The 20,804-nt window shown below is 37.8% G+C and overlaps 1 protein-coding gene across 3 annotated transcripts in view; it reads right to left on the bottom strand.

The window, feature by feature from the left end:
* fhit (fragile histidine triad diadenosine triphosphatase) overlaps window positions 1-20,804 on the bottom strand; it is a 200,658-nt gene that overhangs the window by 76,443 nt on the left and 103,411 nt on the right. For 2 of the 3 annotated variants that reach the window (XM_088309241.1, XM_088309242.1), the window contains 3 exons: window positions 12,483-12,628; window positions 8,274-8,303; window positions 3,187-3,255 (listed from right to left, as the gene is read on the bottom strand). In XM_088309241.1, the coding sequence (XP_088165367.1) occupies window positions 3,187-3,255; window positions 8,274-8,303; window positions 12,483-12,628 (245 nt within the window). The remainder of the gene's footprint in view (window positions 1-3,186; window positions 3,256-8,273; window positions 8,304-12,482; window positions 12,629-20,804) is intronic. The other variant, XM_088309243.1, reaches the window with a different exon arrangement.

Below are 20,804 nucleotides of genomic sequence, written 5' to 3' on the forward strand. Positions count from 1 at the left end.
ACCCTGAAAGGCATGTTCATTATTTTCTTATTGAAATGTTGTGGTTCACTGGTTTGGATAGTCTTGTTCCTCAAGGCTGTATAGCACATATCACATTTGTTCAAACTCGGATGTTTAATTAAAGTTATTAGGAACCACATGTGTATTACGCCATGGGTAGTGAGTGAATAATATTTGCATTATGTATCAGTAGCTCTTGAAGCAGAATGTCAGTTGCAAGTTTCACTCTGATAATATTTACAGGGTATTGGTAGAGCATTCTTTTTTCAATTGGGATGCAAGATAATGTCAATAAATGGTGACGGGGTTGGGTTGCCAGTTCAAGAATTCCACAAGCTGCACATGTCCACTTTTTATAATAAATTTAATTTGTACATTTATTCATTTGTTTTCACTTGTTTTTATGCCAGTCTATCAAAATGAGACTTAACAAAAGCGGTTCAAAACACAAATACAATAAATTGGGGCTTTTGTACCACATAGTAATCTAGTTGACTAGTTCAGAAAGTTAACAAATAAATGTCATCAACTGAAATAATCCAGTTTTTCAAAAATATTCCCAATCAGCTATTTCACATTAGTCTTCCAGATTACTCACTTTTTAAAGTAATCCTACAAGTCGTACGCTAAAATGAACAAAAACAATTTAGACTTCATATTTAAAATATTAGTATGAGCTGACGGATATTTGAACGACATGCCAAGCGCATGTCGGAGCATGTGCGCTCCATGAGTTCCCTCGCGCAAATTGAGGCCCCCTCAATGGAGGATGGTTCCCTACGCACTATGTGTACTCTGCATATAGGGAGCGGTGCCGTGTTTTCTGAGTTTAGATGCTCACAAGCTGAACCGTGCTGGTGGATACCTGAGCAACTGTGATGTCATTTTCAGTCGACAGGAAACGACAAAATGTCTGCCCCCTGACATAGCTAAAAATGGGTGCATTTTACTGCTTAACTCATACTCCACAAACGCAATATTAATCAGAATGCGTTTACACTCGCAGAGACTACATAGAACATATTTTAAACAATATTTTTGAGTTGATTTCCACTTTAAAGTTATTTTCTTTTCATCGGGCATGTTATTTCTAGTATTCTAGAGCATTTTTAGATCAAATCTGACTATTAATAAAAAAGTTAATTTACAGGCAAATAAGTAAAAAAATCTCAATTGATTTGTACCTGTCTTGTCTTCAAATGGCCTTCTTGCATTGTAAAACTGCACTGTATGTATTTAATGACAATGTTAGCTAAACTTATATTGAATTATATTTATTATTACATACATTCAAACCAGGACTGGAGGAGCACATAGAAATGGTCCTTGGACATTTTAGTTTTGATTGTTGCTTTACATTAAGCAACTGGGTCCTCCATGATTGCTTACCACTGTGAGCCAGCATCAATAAAGCGACATGAAGATGAACGAAAAGTACATCCATCCATCCATTATCTGTTCCGCTTCTCCTCACAAAGGTCACGGGGGCACTGGAGCTTATCCCAGTCGGGTAGTAGGCGGGGTACACCCTGAACTGGTTGCTAGACAATCGCAAGACACACAGAGACAAACAAGCATCCACCCTCACACTCACACCACGGGACAATTTTAGAGTGTCCAATCAACCTACCATGCATATTTTTCGAATGTGGGGGAAACAAGAGCACCCGGAAAAAACCTACACAGGCACGGGGAGAACATGCAAACTCCACACAGGAAGGCCGGAGCTGGAATCGGAACCCACGACCTCTGCACTGTGAGGCCATCATGCTAACCACCCGTCCATTGTGGTAACCAGCCGTCCACCGTGCTGCCACTAAAAGTACAACAACCCACTGTTTTCCCGGTGATCAGCCGTATCATAAAACCGAGTAAAACGGTTGTATGTACACCCATGCATCGCTAATAGTTGCAAATAAAGAGAGCAAATATCCGTCAAAATACTGCAGTAACTGAAAATTACTACACTAATGTGTAGTTAACAGGTACTCACTCTCAGCACATGCATAACAAAATAAGATGCTCACACAATAAAATCCCTGCAGGAGGAAGGGAAAAAAATAGTGTTCACCAGGGAAGCAGGTTTGGGCACAGGACTAATAGGCAATCCAAGTAACATTTCAACTGACAGTAGAAATATGCAATCAGAGCCCCAAAACAACAGCCACCCTTTTAATGACTATATATATATATATATATATATATATATATATGTATTTAAGTGTTACTTTTACTTAGTGTGAGACAGAAAAGTGTCAGTGGTAGAATTCATCATCACCAGTGATTCACAAATGAGTGAACAAATGAGCCGAGTGCTTCCTGGAGGCCCAGCCTGCAGGATCTGGTAGCAACAGAGCCAAGTGCCAAGTGGCAGCCCAATTCAGGTTCCAGCGACGGCCACCTCTAGGCTCCTGCAGCTACAGCCCCCAGTAGCTAACACCAAGCTCGACAGCAACCTCGGCAGCTGCAGGCAAGCTAATTGGCGGCTCAGTACTCAGCGGCAGTCTCCAGAATGACCCGGTGGCTGCGGTAGAAGAGCAATCGGCGGCAAAAACATCTGGCTCACCAACACAATGAGCAACAAGCCTCGACATTATGCCACCAAAACAGAAGCCTGAAGTAAAGCCGAAGGAGGACGGTAATTTATGACACTCATATGCAAGAACTATTGCAACAACAAACAGCGCCAATGCAACAACAGCAGGACCATTACAAGCTTTGTTTAGATGAAAACAGATTCACACATAAACATCAATGAGAAAGAGGTGGATGATGTTTAAGGAAATGTCCAAGAAATTGATGACTGCAAAGTTGTGCAAACAGAAATAGACAAAATATGTGACAGTATGCTAAAAATAACTCATAAAATGGGCTACCTAGAAAGAGGTGTTCATTGATGGAATATGGGGGGAAACTTGGTTTGAGACGCAAGAACGAGTGTAAAGAATTTTCAGAGAGAAAATCAAGCTATAGAGGTAGACTGAGTTGGAGCGAGCTCACAGCACTGGTAGACCCGAACCCTGGTGGGCCAGACTCAGAAATTCCGAACCACTTCTGATTTATATTATATTATATTATACAAACATAACAGTTGAGGCGAGGTCACATGCAATTCAAATGTAACGTTTCATAACATGCTAATAACAGAAACACAAATCTAAAAGTACAAAACAGAAACAGTCATACCTCATCATAGACACTATCATTGCGTTCAAAGTCACCTGCCTTCCTGGGAAGCACATGGACATGGACATGCTGAAAGCAAACAAACAAGAGAAGCCATTTGTTTCGGGATTGTGCTGTGCATGGCGGCAGATATTTTTAACTTCTGGGAATTGTTTGACAGACTGCTGTACGTGACAGTTACGGAGTGTTTCCGTAGAGACGTGTCATTAATTCACAGAATGTTAGACAAGCAAAAAAGTGCTATTCCTTTGCCACAAATCACAGGAGAGTAACCGTAAATTCCACCATGCATGCTGTGTGCACACCAGAGACTCCTTAATTTCCACTTTTAAGGATGTGATTGACTTTCTTTCACGACACCGCTCCGATCCAACTGTCCCCTTGCTGTCAAAAACCTGGCAGCCTGCGTGATTAACTGCGATTTGGTTCCCTGCAAAGATGGTGCATATGGTAATGTCCGAAAGACACTCTTAATTTACTAAATACTTAGGTTCAGCCAAGTATTGTACATGGATATTTTCTAAACATGATATCCACAGGTGGGCATTCCGTCCATGGATGGAAAAACCCATTTTGGGGATGGAAGACAAGAAGTATATTAAAAAGGATGGACGACAAGTACGGAAGTGGGGGTTCGTCCATCCCTGTCGCCCATTTCACTGACTGACAGAATCGTGCCCAACCTGTCTTGCGTGTGTAATCCGCTCATGAAACGCATCATCATGACGTCATCATCCACCATTATGAGGATATGGAGAAAAGTGAGCAAAGGCATGCTGTGAAGAATGCGTGTTTTTTGCAAGTCCAAAACAAGTTAAAAAAAACTAAATGTACAAACTCAAACAGGAAGCCAGAGAGCGATACCTCGCAAAAATACACATTCCGAAAGATTTTGATCGCTGCAAAATTTAATTTAGTGGAGCTGCAACCCAATGTTACGCTGACGCGAACTACTGCCTCCTCTGTGTGCCGGATAAAAAAAGATTTGTGCAAGACATTACTCAAAGAGGTGACAGGAAAGCACCGGGTAAATAGAAGCTATGGTGTCATGCATCTGCGGAACTGAAAGATTGCATTTGATAACCGTGGATGTCTCATTGATTCCACTTGCGTTGTGCGGGGCTTAAATGTGACCCAGCTGTCAGAGTGCGACTTGGTTGTCAATGTTCTTCTTCATTGATGGATATTTTTGTCATTTCACATTCAAGCTTTCATGTACCTTGAAGCTATAAACATGTCATGTACTTTTGTAATTTTTTTGACACATATTGAGATTGTTGTTCTTGCACATTTTTGACTTTATAAGTATGTTGAAGCTATGAGGTTATGCACATTTGCATTATTCATGCAATATTTTAACATTTTGAAGTTTACACTTTACACCTGTCTGTAAGCCATAGAGCATGTGCACCGCTGCTGCAATATTGTTATTTTGTATAATTTGTTTCATAGCGTATTTTTCTAATTTTAACAGATGCTTATTTCCAAAACACACGTTCAAATAAGTTTAGTAAAAAGGCAGAAACAATTGATGTTTTTTTTTTTTTTTTAGAATTTGATTTGATTTATTGAACTTATATATCTCCAAAGAACCTAATGTATGGTGTACATTTGAAATGTGATACAAAAAGCACAGGTATTATGTTGCACAACATCATTGGAAAGAAGTGACAGTAAAGATCTTTTCGAGGAATGCTATGTCCTCATCTCTGCATGCTAGCACCGTGCTGACGGGTACTTTTTCTGTCAGTATATTGTGTATATTCTGAATATTGCCAATCAGCTTCTCCACATGAATTTGGAAGTGGGTTATTTTCCATGTGCTCCACACATTGCTTGCATCCAACTGGCAGTGACCTTTTGTGAATGCAGGGATCTTTACTGGAAAGCCATCATCTGCCAGCACCTAACCAGCTGTTTGTAATTTGTCTAAAACGCCACAAGTTTTAGTTATGTGCTTGAAAGAAATTAAATGTATCAGAGTGGTGTAACACCAATAAGGGACTTCATGTTTGTGTTGTGCTTGTAGTGGGAATATGACTGAGCTTGATTTGATGGTTTCTATAGGAATATTTGAAAACGGTGGAGAATTACAACCACACGGTTGCCAAAGTTCTCTATAAACTGATGGGACCTTGTGCCATGAAACCTAACTCTCCCTAGCCAGTGTACCAAAGGAATAATACTTTCATGCAAAACACTAATGGTGTCGTGAAATGCCGTCTGCATTGTTAATCGTCTATTTGAAACCTGGACAATGTGTTGAATTGGCAAATTTAGCCTCAGGCCGCAAAACATGTAGAATGGTAGAGTGAATTCTGATACATCATTGAGGACCCATGAAAAGGTCAAAATGAACTTTTTTTTTTTCTTTTTTTAAACATCTGTGTATGTGGTAATGGCGCAAACAATATAAAGGTCACTAAAGATATAAAAGTAACTATAGGTGACACGCCAAAACCTGTTGGCGACAGGTGAAGTATGGGGTGGTGGAAATAGACAGGCTGTTCGGGAACCTGACAAAATTCCATCTCGCCCATGCCAACAGCTTACATGTGCATCTAAACTAATTTTCTAAAACAGTTTTCTCCTGTCACAGAGTAGCCAGACACTTAGCAGAATGATGTAAATAGCCATGAATGTCTATAGTCTTGCAAGGAGTCTGTTGAGCGTTTGAAAATATAGTGTTAAGTCGTGAGATGTGTTTACAGTTCTGCAAAAAGAGTGCTGGTAGCCTACACGAAGTTTGTTACAAAATTTTAAACTCAGTACCAGGGGCAGTAAACTACTTTAACTGCTGCATATTGATCTGTGCCTCAGTATCAGGTGCGGACTGGCCAATACGGCCCGAGTGGGAAGAAAAACTAATAACTGCTGTGCAGTTGTCAGTTCTTAACATGTCATAGCCGGCAACTGCGTTTCCCTACATCAATTAATTTGCTAACTGTTCACGACAGACACTAGCTTCTCATGCCCTTACTCCTCCCTTCCCCTCTTCCGCTCATTGCGTGTCGAGCAGCGCTGGCAGGTGGGCCCCAAATCTGACGAGTGGCTGATATTGGTCTATATCAACGACAGTCTAAAAAGTCATTGCAAGGACACGTTGAAAACGAGTTGAAAAGACATCAGAACAAGGCTGTACGAGGCAAAATGTATCGGGGAATGCACAAAGAAAGGAAAAAAAAACCCTTAAAGCCATTTTACAGAAATAAAAGGCATTACAGTACTATAACTGCAATGATAATTTGATGTCCGTGTGGTCTATTTTGCTGATTCCTAATATTTGTCTGAATTGAAATAATAAAAAAAAATAGATGACAAAAATATCCAATTGATTTAATTTGAATAATTAAACCTGAAATACATTTAATTTATTATCACGAAAGGTGAGACATCTATATGGCCTTTAATTTATTTAGGGCTTTTCTTTTTTATTCTTATTATTATATAGCATCACCAGTGGGATATATGATAATTTGGCTTTGAGTCAGGATACTCACAGTGTCTGACTTAGAACCCCAAACGTAATTTGGTCGCATACAGTAATTGTTCGGTTTGGTTGTTTTCCTTTTTGTGTGTTTTTATTTAATCATCACAATAACATAATTATAAAGCATTGTTTGGCATCGCACCACGGTGATGAATTCACAAGGCGGGCTCAAACAATGTTCCAAAAATATATAAATAAGACATGTTGGCAGCATCTGCTTTGTCGTGTGAATTTTCTATTTAATGAGATAATTTGCATGAAATATGCATTATTGCATTGGCTTACCTTGAAACCAACTTCTGAAGCAGAGAATTGAAGCAGAAGTAATAGATCTTACATGCTGCCTTTATGTGCATGAACGAAGTGGTGAAAATGGGGATTTACACATGATGATAGACTTCGCCCCGCAATTTAAATGACACAGTTCCCATCTTTATAAATTATTTTTTCCCACAAAAATGACATTAACTTAAGAATTTATACTAATGATACAGGTTTTTTTTTTACACTTTGTTGAAACTGTTCAGACTGAAAATGCAATGATTTAAAAAAAAATAAAAAATATATATATATATATATAGTTAGCACATCTGCCTCACAGTTCTGGGGTGCGCACTCCCGGTGTAGAATTTGCCTGTTCTCCCGTGCCTGTGTGGGGTTTTTTAAGTCGTTACTCTGGTTTCCTCCTACATTGTAAAAACATGCATCATAGGTTAATTGAACACTCTAAATTGGGTGTGATTGTAAGTGCAGATGGTAATTTGTCTGTGTGCTCTACAATTGGCTGGCAACCACTTCAATACCCTCTCCAATACCCGCCCGCTGCGAACTGCATAAAAACCAAGTTGAGTTCTCTACAATAACTCCAAATCAAAAAAAAGAATATGGAAAACAGCATAATTAATCTATTCAATGTACCACTCACCATCAGTGACTTTGCTTTGACTCAAAGTGCTCTCTTGAATATGAACAAATCCACCAAGTCGAAGGAATCGATTCATTAATTGTTTAATACAAATCTGAAATAAATTAATTGTTATCTAATAGTTTTGGACTTTTTTCCTGTTCAATGTCACCTGTAAATCATGTTACATAACATCAACAATGCACACTCACTTTGACACCGATGGACTATTTAGGTTCCTTAATTAAACTAATTTACAAATTTTTTTACATGTAAACATGATGTTTGTTGTTTTTAATGAAAAAACAAAGTATCAGAAAAATACAGTGAACTGATTTTTTATTTTTTCAAGTTTATTAGCTTAAGACGGATATACTTACTGTAAATTATGTACCACAAACAGCATCAACGTAAAAGTTAAATATGAACATTTGAGTATAAATTTGACTGGCACAGTTATATTTCCATTAATATAATCAAAGTGGCAGCCTGTGGATTGCCAGTCAACTCATTTTTTTTTTTTTTATAGCCCCATGCCAAAAATGATTTAACCCTTTTAGAATATGACAGTAAATAATTCATCAATGCCAAGAGTTTGGAACTGAAAATGAAATACAATGGTTTTTTAATGATGTATAAATGTTGCGGAATCCTCATGACATATTCAAAAGTTGTGAATTATTTAGTTCTCACCTTCACAGTTTGTCCGGCTTCAGGGCCATCCTAGAGGGAACAAAAAGCGGTCATTAGAGAAGATTGAGAAATTCAAAAGTATTTAAAGGTGCCTTTCCATAATAATCCATTTCTCCCTGAAGTTGTATGCAATCAAATTGAGTCTGTAACCCGTTTTAAGTGTGACATCTGTGCAGTTTGTGGATTGAATACAATGGTTTATTTATATTATTTGAATACTGTAAGCACGCAGCAGTTCAACGTTCTACGTCTTAAGGCACCGAAGCTTCCGGTGCTGGGTAGACACAATAGCGGAGTGCACTGTTGAAGTGATGTAACCCTAGCCTTAAATCCTTAACTGAGCTGAAAGTGGACCTCTCCTTTCTTTAAGACCAGGACTACCAGAATTCCAAAACTACTGACAACGCCTACAGCCGTAATTTTTCGTTGATGGGAAACACATTAAGTATGTGCGCATCATCGTTTGTGAAAAACTCTATTGATATCTGGTATAAAGCACATCACCATATTAAAGACACTCCTCTAATTTCACGTTTTACCCCTTTGAGGGGTAACTTAAATTTTGTGCCTGGAAGGGCAGATGGGGGTTTTAGGATATGGACAGAAAAGGGTATTGGAAGTGTGGGTGATTTATATGATAACGGTATATTGCTTACATTTGAAGAACTTGTACATAAATATCAAATTCATAAAAAGCATTTCTTTAAATATCTGCAACTCAAACATTTCATATCTGCAAAATACAAAACGATCAACATAGAACCTCCCCTTTCAAATTTGGAACGTCTGACACTTTCACACAGTGACGATAAAGGTTTCATTTCTGTGTATTACAAACTTTTGGTAACCCATGATGATGAATCCTCTATTGATAGATTACAGGCATGGAATTCTGATTTTGAGGAGGCTGTAACAGAGGAAGAATGGCACAGGGCATGCCTTAAAGCCCAGAAACAAACTGTTAATACTAGAATGAGACCATTACAGTATAAATGGCTGATGAGAACATACATCACACCTGTAAAACTGAACTCATGGTCTCCTGTTATACCAGACACCTGTATTAAATGTGTAGAGGGACGGGGCTCCCTCTTCCATTGCGTTTGGGAATGTCCGAAATTGCAAAAATATTGGAGAGGAGTAGGACAGACATTGTCAACTATAGTTGGAATTAACATACCTCATGTTGTGAAACTTTTTGTGCTGGGCATCTACCCCAAAGACTTTGTGGCTTGCACAAAAATTACTACTTTGATTGACTTTGGATTCCTACAGGCCAGGAGACTCATTGCATTATACTGGAACAAAACGGACGCACCTTCACTGGATCACTGGATAAAAGAACTGACAAACAATATGGCAATGGAAAAACTGACGTATGTCATGAGAGGGAGAGCAGAGGAGTTTGAGGAAATGTGGAAACCTTTACAGAATTTTGTGGGCCAGTGGGGTGCTCAACCACCCACTGTGCTATAACATAGTGTGAAGCTGCCTGTTTTATTTTATTTATTTACTTTTTTGTTTATTTTCTGTTGTTGTTGTCATGTGTATAATGTGTGAAAAAGTAATAAAAATATTGTAAAAAAAAAAAAAAAAAAAAGTATGTGCGCATCAGGAAGAAAATAATGCCCATAAACTCCAAAATACTGTGGCGATTGCTTTGTGATTTTCAGAGGTTTAAGTGGGCATACGTGGAGATGTTCATGTTAAATTTGATAATGACTGGTTAGCTTTCTGACATTAAGCGCTTTGACATTAAGGGACCGTCCCATTTTGACGGCTTGTGCTTTCACAAATACGTCATCCTCGAAAATTATTATTCGCTTTTTGAGTAACTATTTAAGGTATTGTATTTATTAAAAGTCTGTCCTAAGGATCTTTAAATGTAAATGTACTGTAGCTCCTCTCCTGGGGCTAAAAAAGTAGACGGCTTGCAAAATGCTCAGAATTGGATTCAGTACTGCAGTGATGAAGGATCGTGACTCATTATTAAAGTACATACCAATTTAAGGGTTGCACCACGCCCACTCAAACTCAAGAAAAATAACAAGGACAATGCACAGAGTCTAAAACGTAAATGCTGCCAATCGCAGAGAAAATGAGGAATAAACTGCTTCAGATTAATTTTGGAGACGCTACGAAGCATTTCGGAACCAGGATTATGCTTTGTTTTTCAAGGCGGATGGCTTCCTAAACATTTAGACGTGCGAGAAATACATTTTCGGGTTTTAAGCGACACACCTACACATTTACACTCACATACCGATCAGTCCCCCTTGTAAGGGGATTTAACCACAATAAGTATTCACAAACACACACATCAGATGTGTTGCAGCAGGCTGAGATGGAAAACACGCAAGATAGCATTCCTCGAGGAACAGGATTACAGACCTTTTATCCAATAATGTCCTTGGTTTTGAAACTTGGTGTGAGGATGGTTATTACATTAAGTACCCCCAATGTTTTGTAACAGTAATGAATGAATCCCTCACTAACACATTTTCAGAAATATGAACCTGAAAGATTTTGTCAGGTTCAGGTTGTAGTGAAGGAGGACCAAAATGCAGGGAATTGAGGCAGGAGTAATTTAAAGGGGGTTTTAATTTCAAAAAACAAAAATGCAGACAAGGGAATCAAAAAAATACTGAAGTTTAAATTAACAGCGGTCAAAGTAATAAACAACAATAGGGCAATTTAACTTGGCTTGACTTGACGAAAAAAAAAGCAACAAGACATGGCAAGGGCAGGACGACTGACGCAGACTACTGACATGGACATCTGACAGGGAAAATGAACCGACCAGAAGTGAAAGCAAACAAGGAACTAAATACAAACAAATTAACGAGACAAGGAACACCTGGACAAGACATAAAGGGTTGGTGGGTGCTGATTGGATAACATTGGGGCTTGGTTAAATGAACACAGGTGGACACAATGATCATGACGAGACACACAAAACACAAGGAACAGAACCAAAAACAACAAACACAAACCATGACAGATTTACTTTGCTGTTTATTTTCATACTTAATAGGTGGGCAAGTATTGCAGCCCAACTATTTGTTATACAAAGACAAATATTTTCCCATAATATGTCCCTGTTAATAATGTATATTTATAATAAAAAAAAATTCAATATTAATACAATATTGTACCTCTCTAATATATTTAACAATGATTAAATTCTGTTATTTGCAACGGAAGTCAAAGACGCAACTGCACTGATCAGAGACAACAATAAAATCAGTCAAGTGTTGCCCGAAACCTGTTTTTTTTTGTTGTTTTTTTTATCAACACTAAATCATATGATACTGTTTTTCATGGAAATGCCCACTGATGAGAAAAAAAATACACCTCCTGTAGAAAATGCATTTTAATGTGTTCTCTGAAAAAAAGGGAGCCGTCATGATTTATTCTGACAATCTTAATCTCAGTGATCAATTTAACAGTCAAAAAAAGTGACATCAAGGTAAAGGTTGCTCTTTGCTACCCCCAACCCCCCTTTTGGTTTTCTTGCCAACCTGTGAAACAATTTTGTCTGAGGGCCATCGTGCACGCAAGGTGCTATTTTCATATTAGCATATATATCACCCGTTATGCAAAAAAGGCTTTTCAATCTGAGGTGAGAGCCTGTCTGTGTGTAAGTTGCTGTAGGTGTCGGAGATGGCTCTAAAATTAGTTCCATCATATTATGTTCAATGTAAGACAAAAGAGCGGATCAGGGTGTAAAAAGGAAAGTACAGTTCGAAACAATTAGTTTATTGACTTAAAATGATGACTATGAAATGTTTTGAATATCGACTGCTTCGGTTTCTCAAAAATAAATGTTTGTAGTATTATGCAGGTATTAAATGGAATTGTAGCACACAGCGTAGACTAAAATAAAATGTGGTCCTCATTGGAACGTTCACATATGAGTGGTCATCAGCATTTACAAAAAATGTGAAAAGTATTTAAAGCCACTCCAATTTGTATGATGCAAGGCTTATCATGACTTAAGTGGCAATGGGCTTCGGAATTAGCAGGTCGCTGGATGCAACCATTTCATAACCAAAACTTCAACATTCAAAGAACCATTCAATGGAGTTACTTCCAGTGGCTATGGTCATTAGTATTAAGGAAAATGTAGAAAGTTTGAATACAGAAATTAATGACATGTTCAATACAGTTCATCTCCAAAACACACAATAATGTTGTTTGTGTCTTTACCTGGATAGCAATGGTGAGAGATGTGGCATTGAAGTGCTTTTCCACCAAGTTGGCAACTCTCTGGGTGGTGCTGAATAAATCTGTCACTTCATCTGGTCGAAGATCCCGAAAACGCTCCACTTGTCTCAGTGGGCAAACCAAAACATCTGAAAAGGTTCTGTTAAGGAAGTTTGGAATTCCAGAAAAAAAGCTGTTCGTATTTTGTTTTGTATTTCACACTGAGATGTGACTTAACAATCTTCATAATCTGTTTGCAAATGGGGTACTCCATTGAGAAGACAAAAATATTGTTATCAGTGTTATGGTATCACCAAGAAGAAATTGTTATTAATTGGTCATAAGAATACTTTGTCATTTGGGAGGGCCTGCAAAACACGAAAAAGAGAGAAATTAATTCGCCAGCAGTATATAACAGGTGGGTCATCAGTTTACGCTGTGTGTAGGTTTTATTCAGTGTTCGCAGCTAATTTCCGAACTTAGCCTGGTTCCTATCTTAGATTGTATTTGTGCTTGGACTTTAAAGTTGACAGTACTGGTTTTGTTTTAATTCCTCTTTCATGAAAGAGTTTTCAAGCAACAAGTTGTTCCTCATGTTTTTCAGATTGTCGGTTCAAAGTTGCAGCTGTCTACTAGCCTGGCAACAATATGGAAATGCCAGTATTTGAGAGTAATAGGCAACATATTGGGGAGGGCAGGAAAAACATAAACTACTTCATTCTTTGGAACAGTGAACTGGTTAAAAAGTTTGAATTATGAACTTGAACTTTGAACAAGTTTGCAAAGAAAATTAATTTTCCCAACACTGGTGCCATGGTGGCAAAGGGCTGCTGACAGCAAACAAAGAGAAAAAAACAATAATAATGTAACACTTGACATTAACAATTGCAACTTTCAAGAACCTATATATATATATATATATATATATATATATATATATATATATATATATATATATATATATATATATCTCCAACAATGAGGTGCCGTTATTTGCATTTTTTTATCCAGAGCGGGACTTGAGTCTTTACAGATGAGATACTGCCACCCTAATGATGTCAGAACGCAGATACAAAAAAAAGAAAAACTTATCTAATGGGTGAGGGAAAAAAAGTTCACCCTCCTTAAGAAAAAACATCCTGTTGTGAAAAGATGATAAAATCTTGTCTGCAAACAATTCATCCCAAGAGGTACTGCCACACAAATGATACAATTTTTTTGGTGCACTTGTATGTGCGCGTTTATGCATATAAGACTTCTTCGAGGGAAGGAAATCATGTCACATGGGTTGATATCTTTATTTCTTTCTATGGAGGTTGTTGACTTGAAAGATGATATATGGCAAGGATAGCAAACATGAGGCAGCAGACAGATACTGTTTTCTTTGGATGAATAATGTTTTTCGACAAACATGACATGACCTCTTGAATACCGTGTTAGATCTGATACATTCATCTTGAAAAAACTAAAACTAAAATTCGAAGACTGCGCAAATACAAGGCACTGTGTTTACTTGGTGTTTATATTCGGATAGGACGCAATATGGTTCAAGGACAATGACGTCCGAGTGCAAGCCCGTCAATAGTTGGCAACTGCTGCTATGATATAGAATAGAAAGTAGCTTGGTTTTTATTTTTTAGCTGCTTTTGGCATAAAGTAATTACAAGAAGAAGCCCAGGCTTTGCTTATAATGTGGACATTGGTGTGCGCAGAGTTGTGAAGCGGACGGTCCAACAGGGTCATCCACCTCATGTGGCAATTACGTCCCCCAAACTCCTCACTTGAAGTAAATCTAATTAGGTGCTCGTATGTGAACTTGAAGGGCCAGCCTGAAGGGAAAGAGGGGCAGTATACCTGACGAAAGATCTGTCCTCAACCCCCCTCGCCTCCTGTCGACCTAAATATTTCGGGTCACGCGTAGCAGATGCCAGTTTAAGCAGTGTGGTTGGAAAAACTCACTTCCGTGCTTTCTACTGTAATAGTGCTGAGAGCTGAATTGCGGCCCAGTCTTTTAGTTTGGTGTTCTGTGCTCACAAAAGGCATTTGCAGGTTCAATATTTGAGTTGGGCGGACGCTGCAACAGTGAAAAAAACATGACCCCTGCACACCCTTGATTTGACGAGGGCCGTCCCATTCCTTCCTTTTAACTTTTGTTGTTGACTGAAGTTCAACAATCCAGCTAAGAAAACTCTCGGCCTGACAGGGCTGTGCAGCAGTAGCATGTGCGTGCGTGACTGCATGCACGCACATGGGAAAATGATGACAGACTACTTGGTCACGCCTTCTGTCTCTAGTGTCTCTGATTGGCTAGATTTGTTGCACTATGACAAGCTCAGAAATAATCAATAATTAAATCGGAGGCATAAAATTAGTGCCAGATAATTTTAATGATATTCTACTGTCAGGTCAGTTTTGATATATAGGATAAAAAAAGAAACAAAAAAAAGTTTAAACTTTTCTGGGGGGCACGGTGGTCAACTGGTTAACACTTACGCCTCACAGTTACGCGGTTTACGGTTCGAATCCGGGCTCAGGCATTACTGTGTAGAGTTTGCATGTTCTCTTGGTTCCTGCATGTTTTTTTCCATATCTTCCGGTTTCCTCCAATATTCCAAAAACATGCATGGTACGTTAATTGAGCAATCCAAATTATCCTTATAGGTGTGATTGTGAGTCTGAATGATAGCTCGTCTTTGTGTGCCCTGTGATTGGCTGGCAACCAGTTCAGCATTGTACAGAAACAACGGAGTCAGACCCTGTGGACCAAAATTATCACAGTCCTGTAAACAAAACTTACAAAAAAGGATAGTGGAAACTATGCTATAAGAACCACAAGGGATGAGACAATACACACGACACATCCTGATGCAACACATGGTACGACATATTCCGAACTGCCAAACAATTCACATAGCATCACGTTATTACTCTGTGTGTATATAAAGCGAGGCAGGAAGTTGTTTTACATGATTCCAATCATCCTCACCCTGTCAACGGCTAACGCAGTGAGAGATCTGTCACCACGACAAGAGCTTTCCAAATGTCTTTGTCTGGAAACATCTCTTCCTTGAGACTTCAGACAGCTTCTTGATTCAGGGGTTTAACAATGAAAATTAAGATCAAGAATTTTTGATATGCGATTATTTTCTGCCAAGGCACTTTTTTATTTTTAATTCAGTCCCAGGGTTACAGTGCGTGTAATAAAAACAAGGCATTGCAGATTGGTTTTCCATTGCAAATGCAATCATTCCTTTGAGGCAAGAAATCTGTCCTCCTACCCCACCTCCCAAAACATAACCTCCACTCCCTACACACCTGAAACCCATTAAAATGTTCAATGCCAGTGTTCCATTCTTAAATGACAACAATGAATTCACATTAGCCCGAGTAAACATCTTTTCCTGACCCCTGTCAAGCTCATATCAGTCTCACAGACCATTTTCACACTAATTCTAATAGCGTTTGAGGTAGTGGGTTGTTCACACAAGAAAATGACTTGATGAAGTATAATTCATGCCTATGCAAAATGGATGAAACTGTGGTTAGAAAAATTGCGACTGGCTAGCCATCAGCCCAGGATGTACCCCGTCTCTCACCCAAAGGCAGCGGGAATATGCTTCAGCTCACCCGTGACCCTAATGAGGACAACTTGTGTAGAAAATAAATGAAAGGCTGGCCAGGGAATTACACATCCACGCAGCAGTATTAAAAATGTGACTTTATCTTTGTGGATACAATTGTACAGTATTGGTTTGTTTATACATTTTAAGATTTTTTTTCTGTGGTATATGTACCACAGTTGTCTAGTAGTTATCGCTGTTGAGTTTCAGCAGGAAGTACTTAAGGTCAGGGATGGGGGTTTGTCTGTGTGGAGTTTAAATGTTCTGTTTTGGGGAGGTTTCTTTATGGGTACTCAAGTGTAAAAACAAATTTATCATTTTAATTGAAAATTAATTTGCCGAATGGTGTGAATGAGAATCTTTAACCAGCGCAGTCATTAGGACAGGAGCTTGCAATGCACTTAGCCTATTTATATCAAATATGACCTTTATTGGATCAGAGATGATGCAAATATCTGAGGAAAAGATACATGGTGTTAAAAAAAAAATCATTCAGTTCATGTGGACTTTTTGAAAACTCATGAGAGTTAATACCAGTGTCTCCACAAACAAAACGACACAATTCATATAAAGGATGACTCAATGTGCTTCACACAACAAAAATCGCACCTTAAGACATTAACAGAAATACTATAGATATTTGCAGAGTAAAGAACAAAAGTAGCTTATTAAAATGTCTAAACTAATGTCTATTAACAACATTTAAGCACAACCAAAAGATTGAAAGACATTTAAAAGCAAAGGAAAGAAATAAAAAGCTTTGTGAAATTACTAGAAGACCGTAAAGCACAGACGTCAAACTCAGGCACATGGGCCAGATCTGGCCTGCGACCTCATTTTATGTGGCCCGCAAAGGGCAAATCATGTGCGTCAACGTCCTGATTGTAGTACATTTTCTTCACTTTTAACAACATTGAGATATGAGATATTGCCATTTATTTGTTACTAATCCTCCCTTTTTTAAATAAATTGAAAAATTGTTAAACAAACAATTACGTACTGGCTTCTGATTTCAAAACGGCTTTCCAGCAATTAGTTGCGTTCATGTGATAATGTAAGGTGATCATACGTTTATATGGGCTCACAGTCATAACAAACCTTAACTACGATGTGGCCCGTCCACAAAAATGAGTTTGACACCCCTGTCGTAGAGTGAAATTGATTTTAAAAATGCTCGGAAGACTTTAATCAAAGGGATTGGGGTTGTTTGGGGGCATATTTTTAATTTGGATTGAAAAGTATTCATACTTTTGATGCCATCTTTTTCCAATTTGCTTGCATCATAACAGCTAAATGCCTCTTCACCATGTGTGCTTTGAAACCTCAGCCCCACAAATTGACATATGTGCTACAAGAATTATATACAATCAGCATTTGAAGACTTTGCCTTGAAATTACAAGACATGCCCTGAGCAGCCACAGGAGGAGCGTACATAGTTTAAACAAAATAATTTATAATCTGAAACTAACATGCCTTGGTTAAAACTTGCTATATTTATTGTTCATTTGAAAACTAGTCAAATAAAAACCTCAAAATAGAGATTCAAATTAAGTTTTTGAACACAAAAGTAAAATAACCACTCAAAGAGCATGTTTTTATTAGGTTTTTAAAGTACATGAATATTCACAACCGTATGAATGAATTTCTACAGAACAGTGTCAGAATTGAGTTTCACTTTTTATTTTTGAACGATTTATTTTAAAATGAATTTTTAAAATAAAAATTCAGAATTTGAATATTTTTTAGTGAATGAATATACACATTTTTAGATGGATATATTTTTTTCAATTATTTATTTTTACTACATTATGTTTTTTGCTATTTTTTTTCTCCACACAAAGTTAAACAATGTGGATTAAGGTGTGTGCGGGTGGGTGCACGTTATAGTGTTTGAGTTTAAAAACCCGAATATTGGCCGTATTTGGGTTTCTAAAGGCCATGTAAACGTGTGCAAAAAACAGAATATGTCCTCGTTCGGGTTACCCCTTTTCTAACATGAATATTATGTCAAGTAAATGGAAACTTCGCTCACACACACGTAAACGGGTTATTCCAATGTTTTCAGAAACCAACATATATTGACAGCATGCAAATCTAATCTGTGTGACTTCTTACTTCATGTTAATGATTGCTTATTTTATTAATTAGCTCTTTATCTTTCATAAGACAATGAGATAGTTGGTTTAACTCCACAATTTTCAATGTCAACTCCCGTCTTCTTCAGGAATTTTTAAGTTCTCTTGAGCTTTCATTCTTGTCAGGTGTTAGTTAGGTAAAACAAAAACCTCATTGTCAGAAGAAAAGAAAAAAAAACTATAATTTGAGTATAAAAGAAGACGACGAAGAAGAAGATGACGCGATTGCTTATTTTTGTTTACTAAAAATATAAAAGGGATGGCAGTATTTTCCTACACATATATTGAGTCTGCATGTCATCTTGTGATAAATATTTCCGTATCTGCTTTAGTCACTATTCAACAAACATTAGCGTTCAAGCATTTCTTGACTTGGAAAGGAAGCTCACTTCACCAATAAATGGAAGAGTGGGGTAAAAAAGACAAACTCACAATATCACAGGCCATGATGAAGGCAGCAGACCCTCAAATCGATCAAAATGCCCTTTGTCTTGGCGGTTTCAAATCGTGGATGGGAAAAACAAAGAGATCCATCACAGCCACGGCAACAATTGTCTCTTTCTGCCTGATTACAGCTGGCCCACAATGGCCTCCATCACCCCATCATGGCCTGGAAAACATTGGCATACACATGCAGTACCTTACATAAAAAAACTGCTAAATGATTTAACTGAGTTATTCGCTTGTGATTTACTGTATATTATGTGCACGGCAGCTATGGAAAAAAATAACCTTCAAATGTCAACTTTTAAATAATCATCTAGAATAGTTTTGTAGGTTTCGTCAATTAATAAGGAAACATTACTGGTGATTGATCAGATTTTTTTCCCTCCTAATTAATTTGCATAAGAAATTAATCTAAAACACTGAAGTCTGTCATTAATTAAAATTCATTTACCCAATCTACAGTTAGCTAAGGTACCATGTCTAATTGAGCATTGTATCAATTTTGTTTAGTGGTGTTTGTAAGGATGACTGAGTTTCTACTATACTGTACTCTATTGCGCCACTATTTACCTTTACTAGGATGAGATGTCGACTTTTTCATTAGCGTAATTTTCTTTGTATAATGAGCCCCCGTGAATAATCCGCATTCTTGGTTTTCAACTTGAAAAAAATGTTTATTTGCTAGTATCTGTGTATAATGCGCAACACAATCTTGTGAAATGCTCATAATATATCCGAATTGTTTCAAAACACATTGTTTTATCATTGTATAGTGTTTTGGTATTGTTTCAATGTAATTGACCAGTTCAATTGTGTATGTCGGCAGTAACTTGTTATTGTGTAATGATGTTGGAAAACCATTCAAAATAGGAGACATTTATTTCCCCCCTTTTGCCCGTGCACAATGCACACCCCAAACTTTGACAATTTACTTGAGGGGAAATTATGCGCATTATACACGGAAAAATACGGTGTTTGTCATAAAGATTACAGCTGGGGTGAGGGTGGGAAGAACATATACTTGATGTCTTCAGAGTACTCCTTTAAACACACAAGCCACCTATTAAATGTCAGAATTTCTAAGCAACACTTCCACAAAAAAACAAGGATTACAGCATTACTAATTATCTTTACTCGTTGAGTGACCTTTAACCTAATTTTGGACCCATGCCATTTGCTTACAGACCATTCAACCCAACATGCAATGAAGCCAAAATCATTTTTGAGGACAGCAGCCATCATGCCACTATAGGAAGACACGTTGTCCCAACCAAGTTTACGTGACTAAACTAAAGGTGGGCAAATAATGACCATGCAAAAAGCAGGTAGGCTATTGACACTGGAAATGGTTGTGGCATTGTAAAAGTCTGCAAATCCAGGAAACGTCTCAACATGTTGTGCATGCAGTAAGACTGTACCTCTTTTCAGTCATGAGAATCTCTACCGTAACATCAATTAGTTCATTCTACAGTACATCACCATCTGGTACATTGCAGTCACTGCCAAGGACAAGGCTGCAACTTAGAATTTTCTCCGCTGACAAGGCCAATTGGCTCTCCAAAAAGTGTGATGGACCCAGAGACAAAATGCTCCAGGCTGATCTTCCGAACTCTAAACACACTAACATTTTGGGATTTCAAATGACGTAAAAAAAACAAAACAAAAAAAAAATGAAGTGCATAAGGACCTAATATATTTTATATAATTTTTTGCTAGCACATATAAATGTTTTCAACTTAATATCATTATAACTGTTTAAAACTACTAGTAGCTAGAATGTTTCTTGTAACTGCAGCGGAATGACGTTCGATTAGTCAGGTAACCGATAGCCCATGGCCAGTCGTGTGGCTCTCCACTCAAGCGTATTGATCCCCCAAAAAATGCAACCGCTGCAATTTGGCCTCTTTTTGTTTTTGGTTAGTTCAACACCAACAGTTATTTTAAAATACTAGAGGCATTGCCGATCATTTAGAAAAAGGTAGCAAAATACGGCAGGTGTCCATGAGCACATAGATATATCATATATCATATATATATCATACATATTGTTAGATAGAGCCTTCACGCTGAGTGGCTCCCATGTTGAAACTACACATGGCTTGTATCATAGGTGCAGATCCAA

This window comes from Idiotropiscis lumnitzeri, chromosome 11 (genome assembly GCF_059441095.1).
Source record: "Idiotropiscis lumnitzeri isolate Australia: NSW breed Sydney's pygmy pipehorse chromosome 11, RoL_Ilum_1.0, whole genome shotgun sequence".
Lineage (NCBI taxonomy): Eukaryota > Metazoa > Chordata > Actinopteri > Syngnathiformes > Syngnathidae > Idiotropiscis > Idiotropiscis lumnitzeri.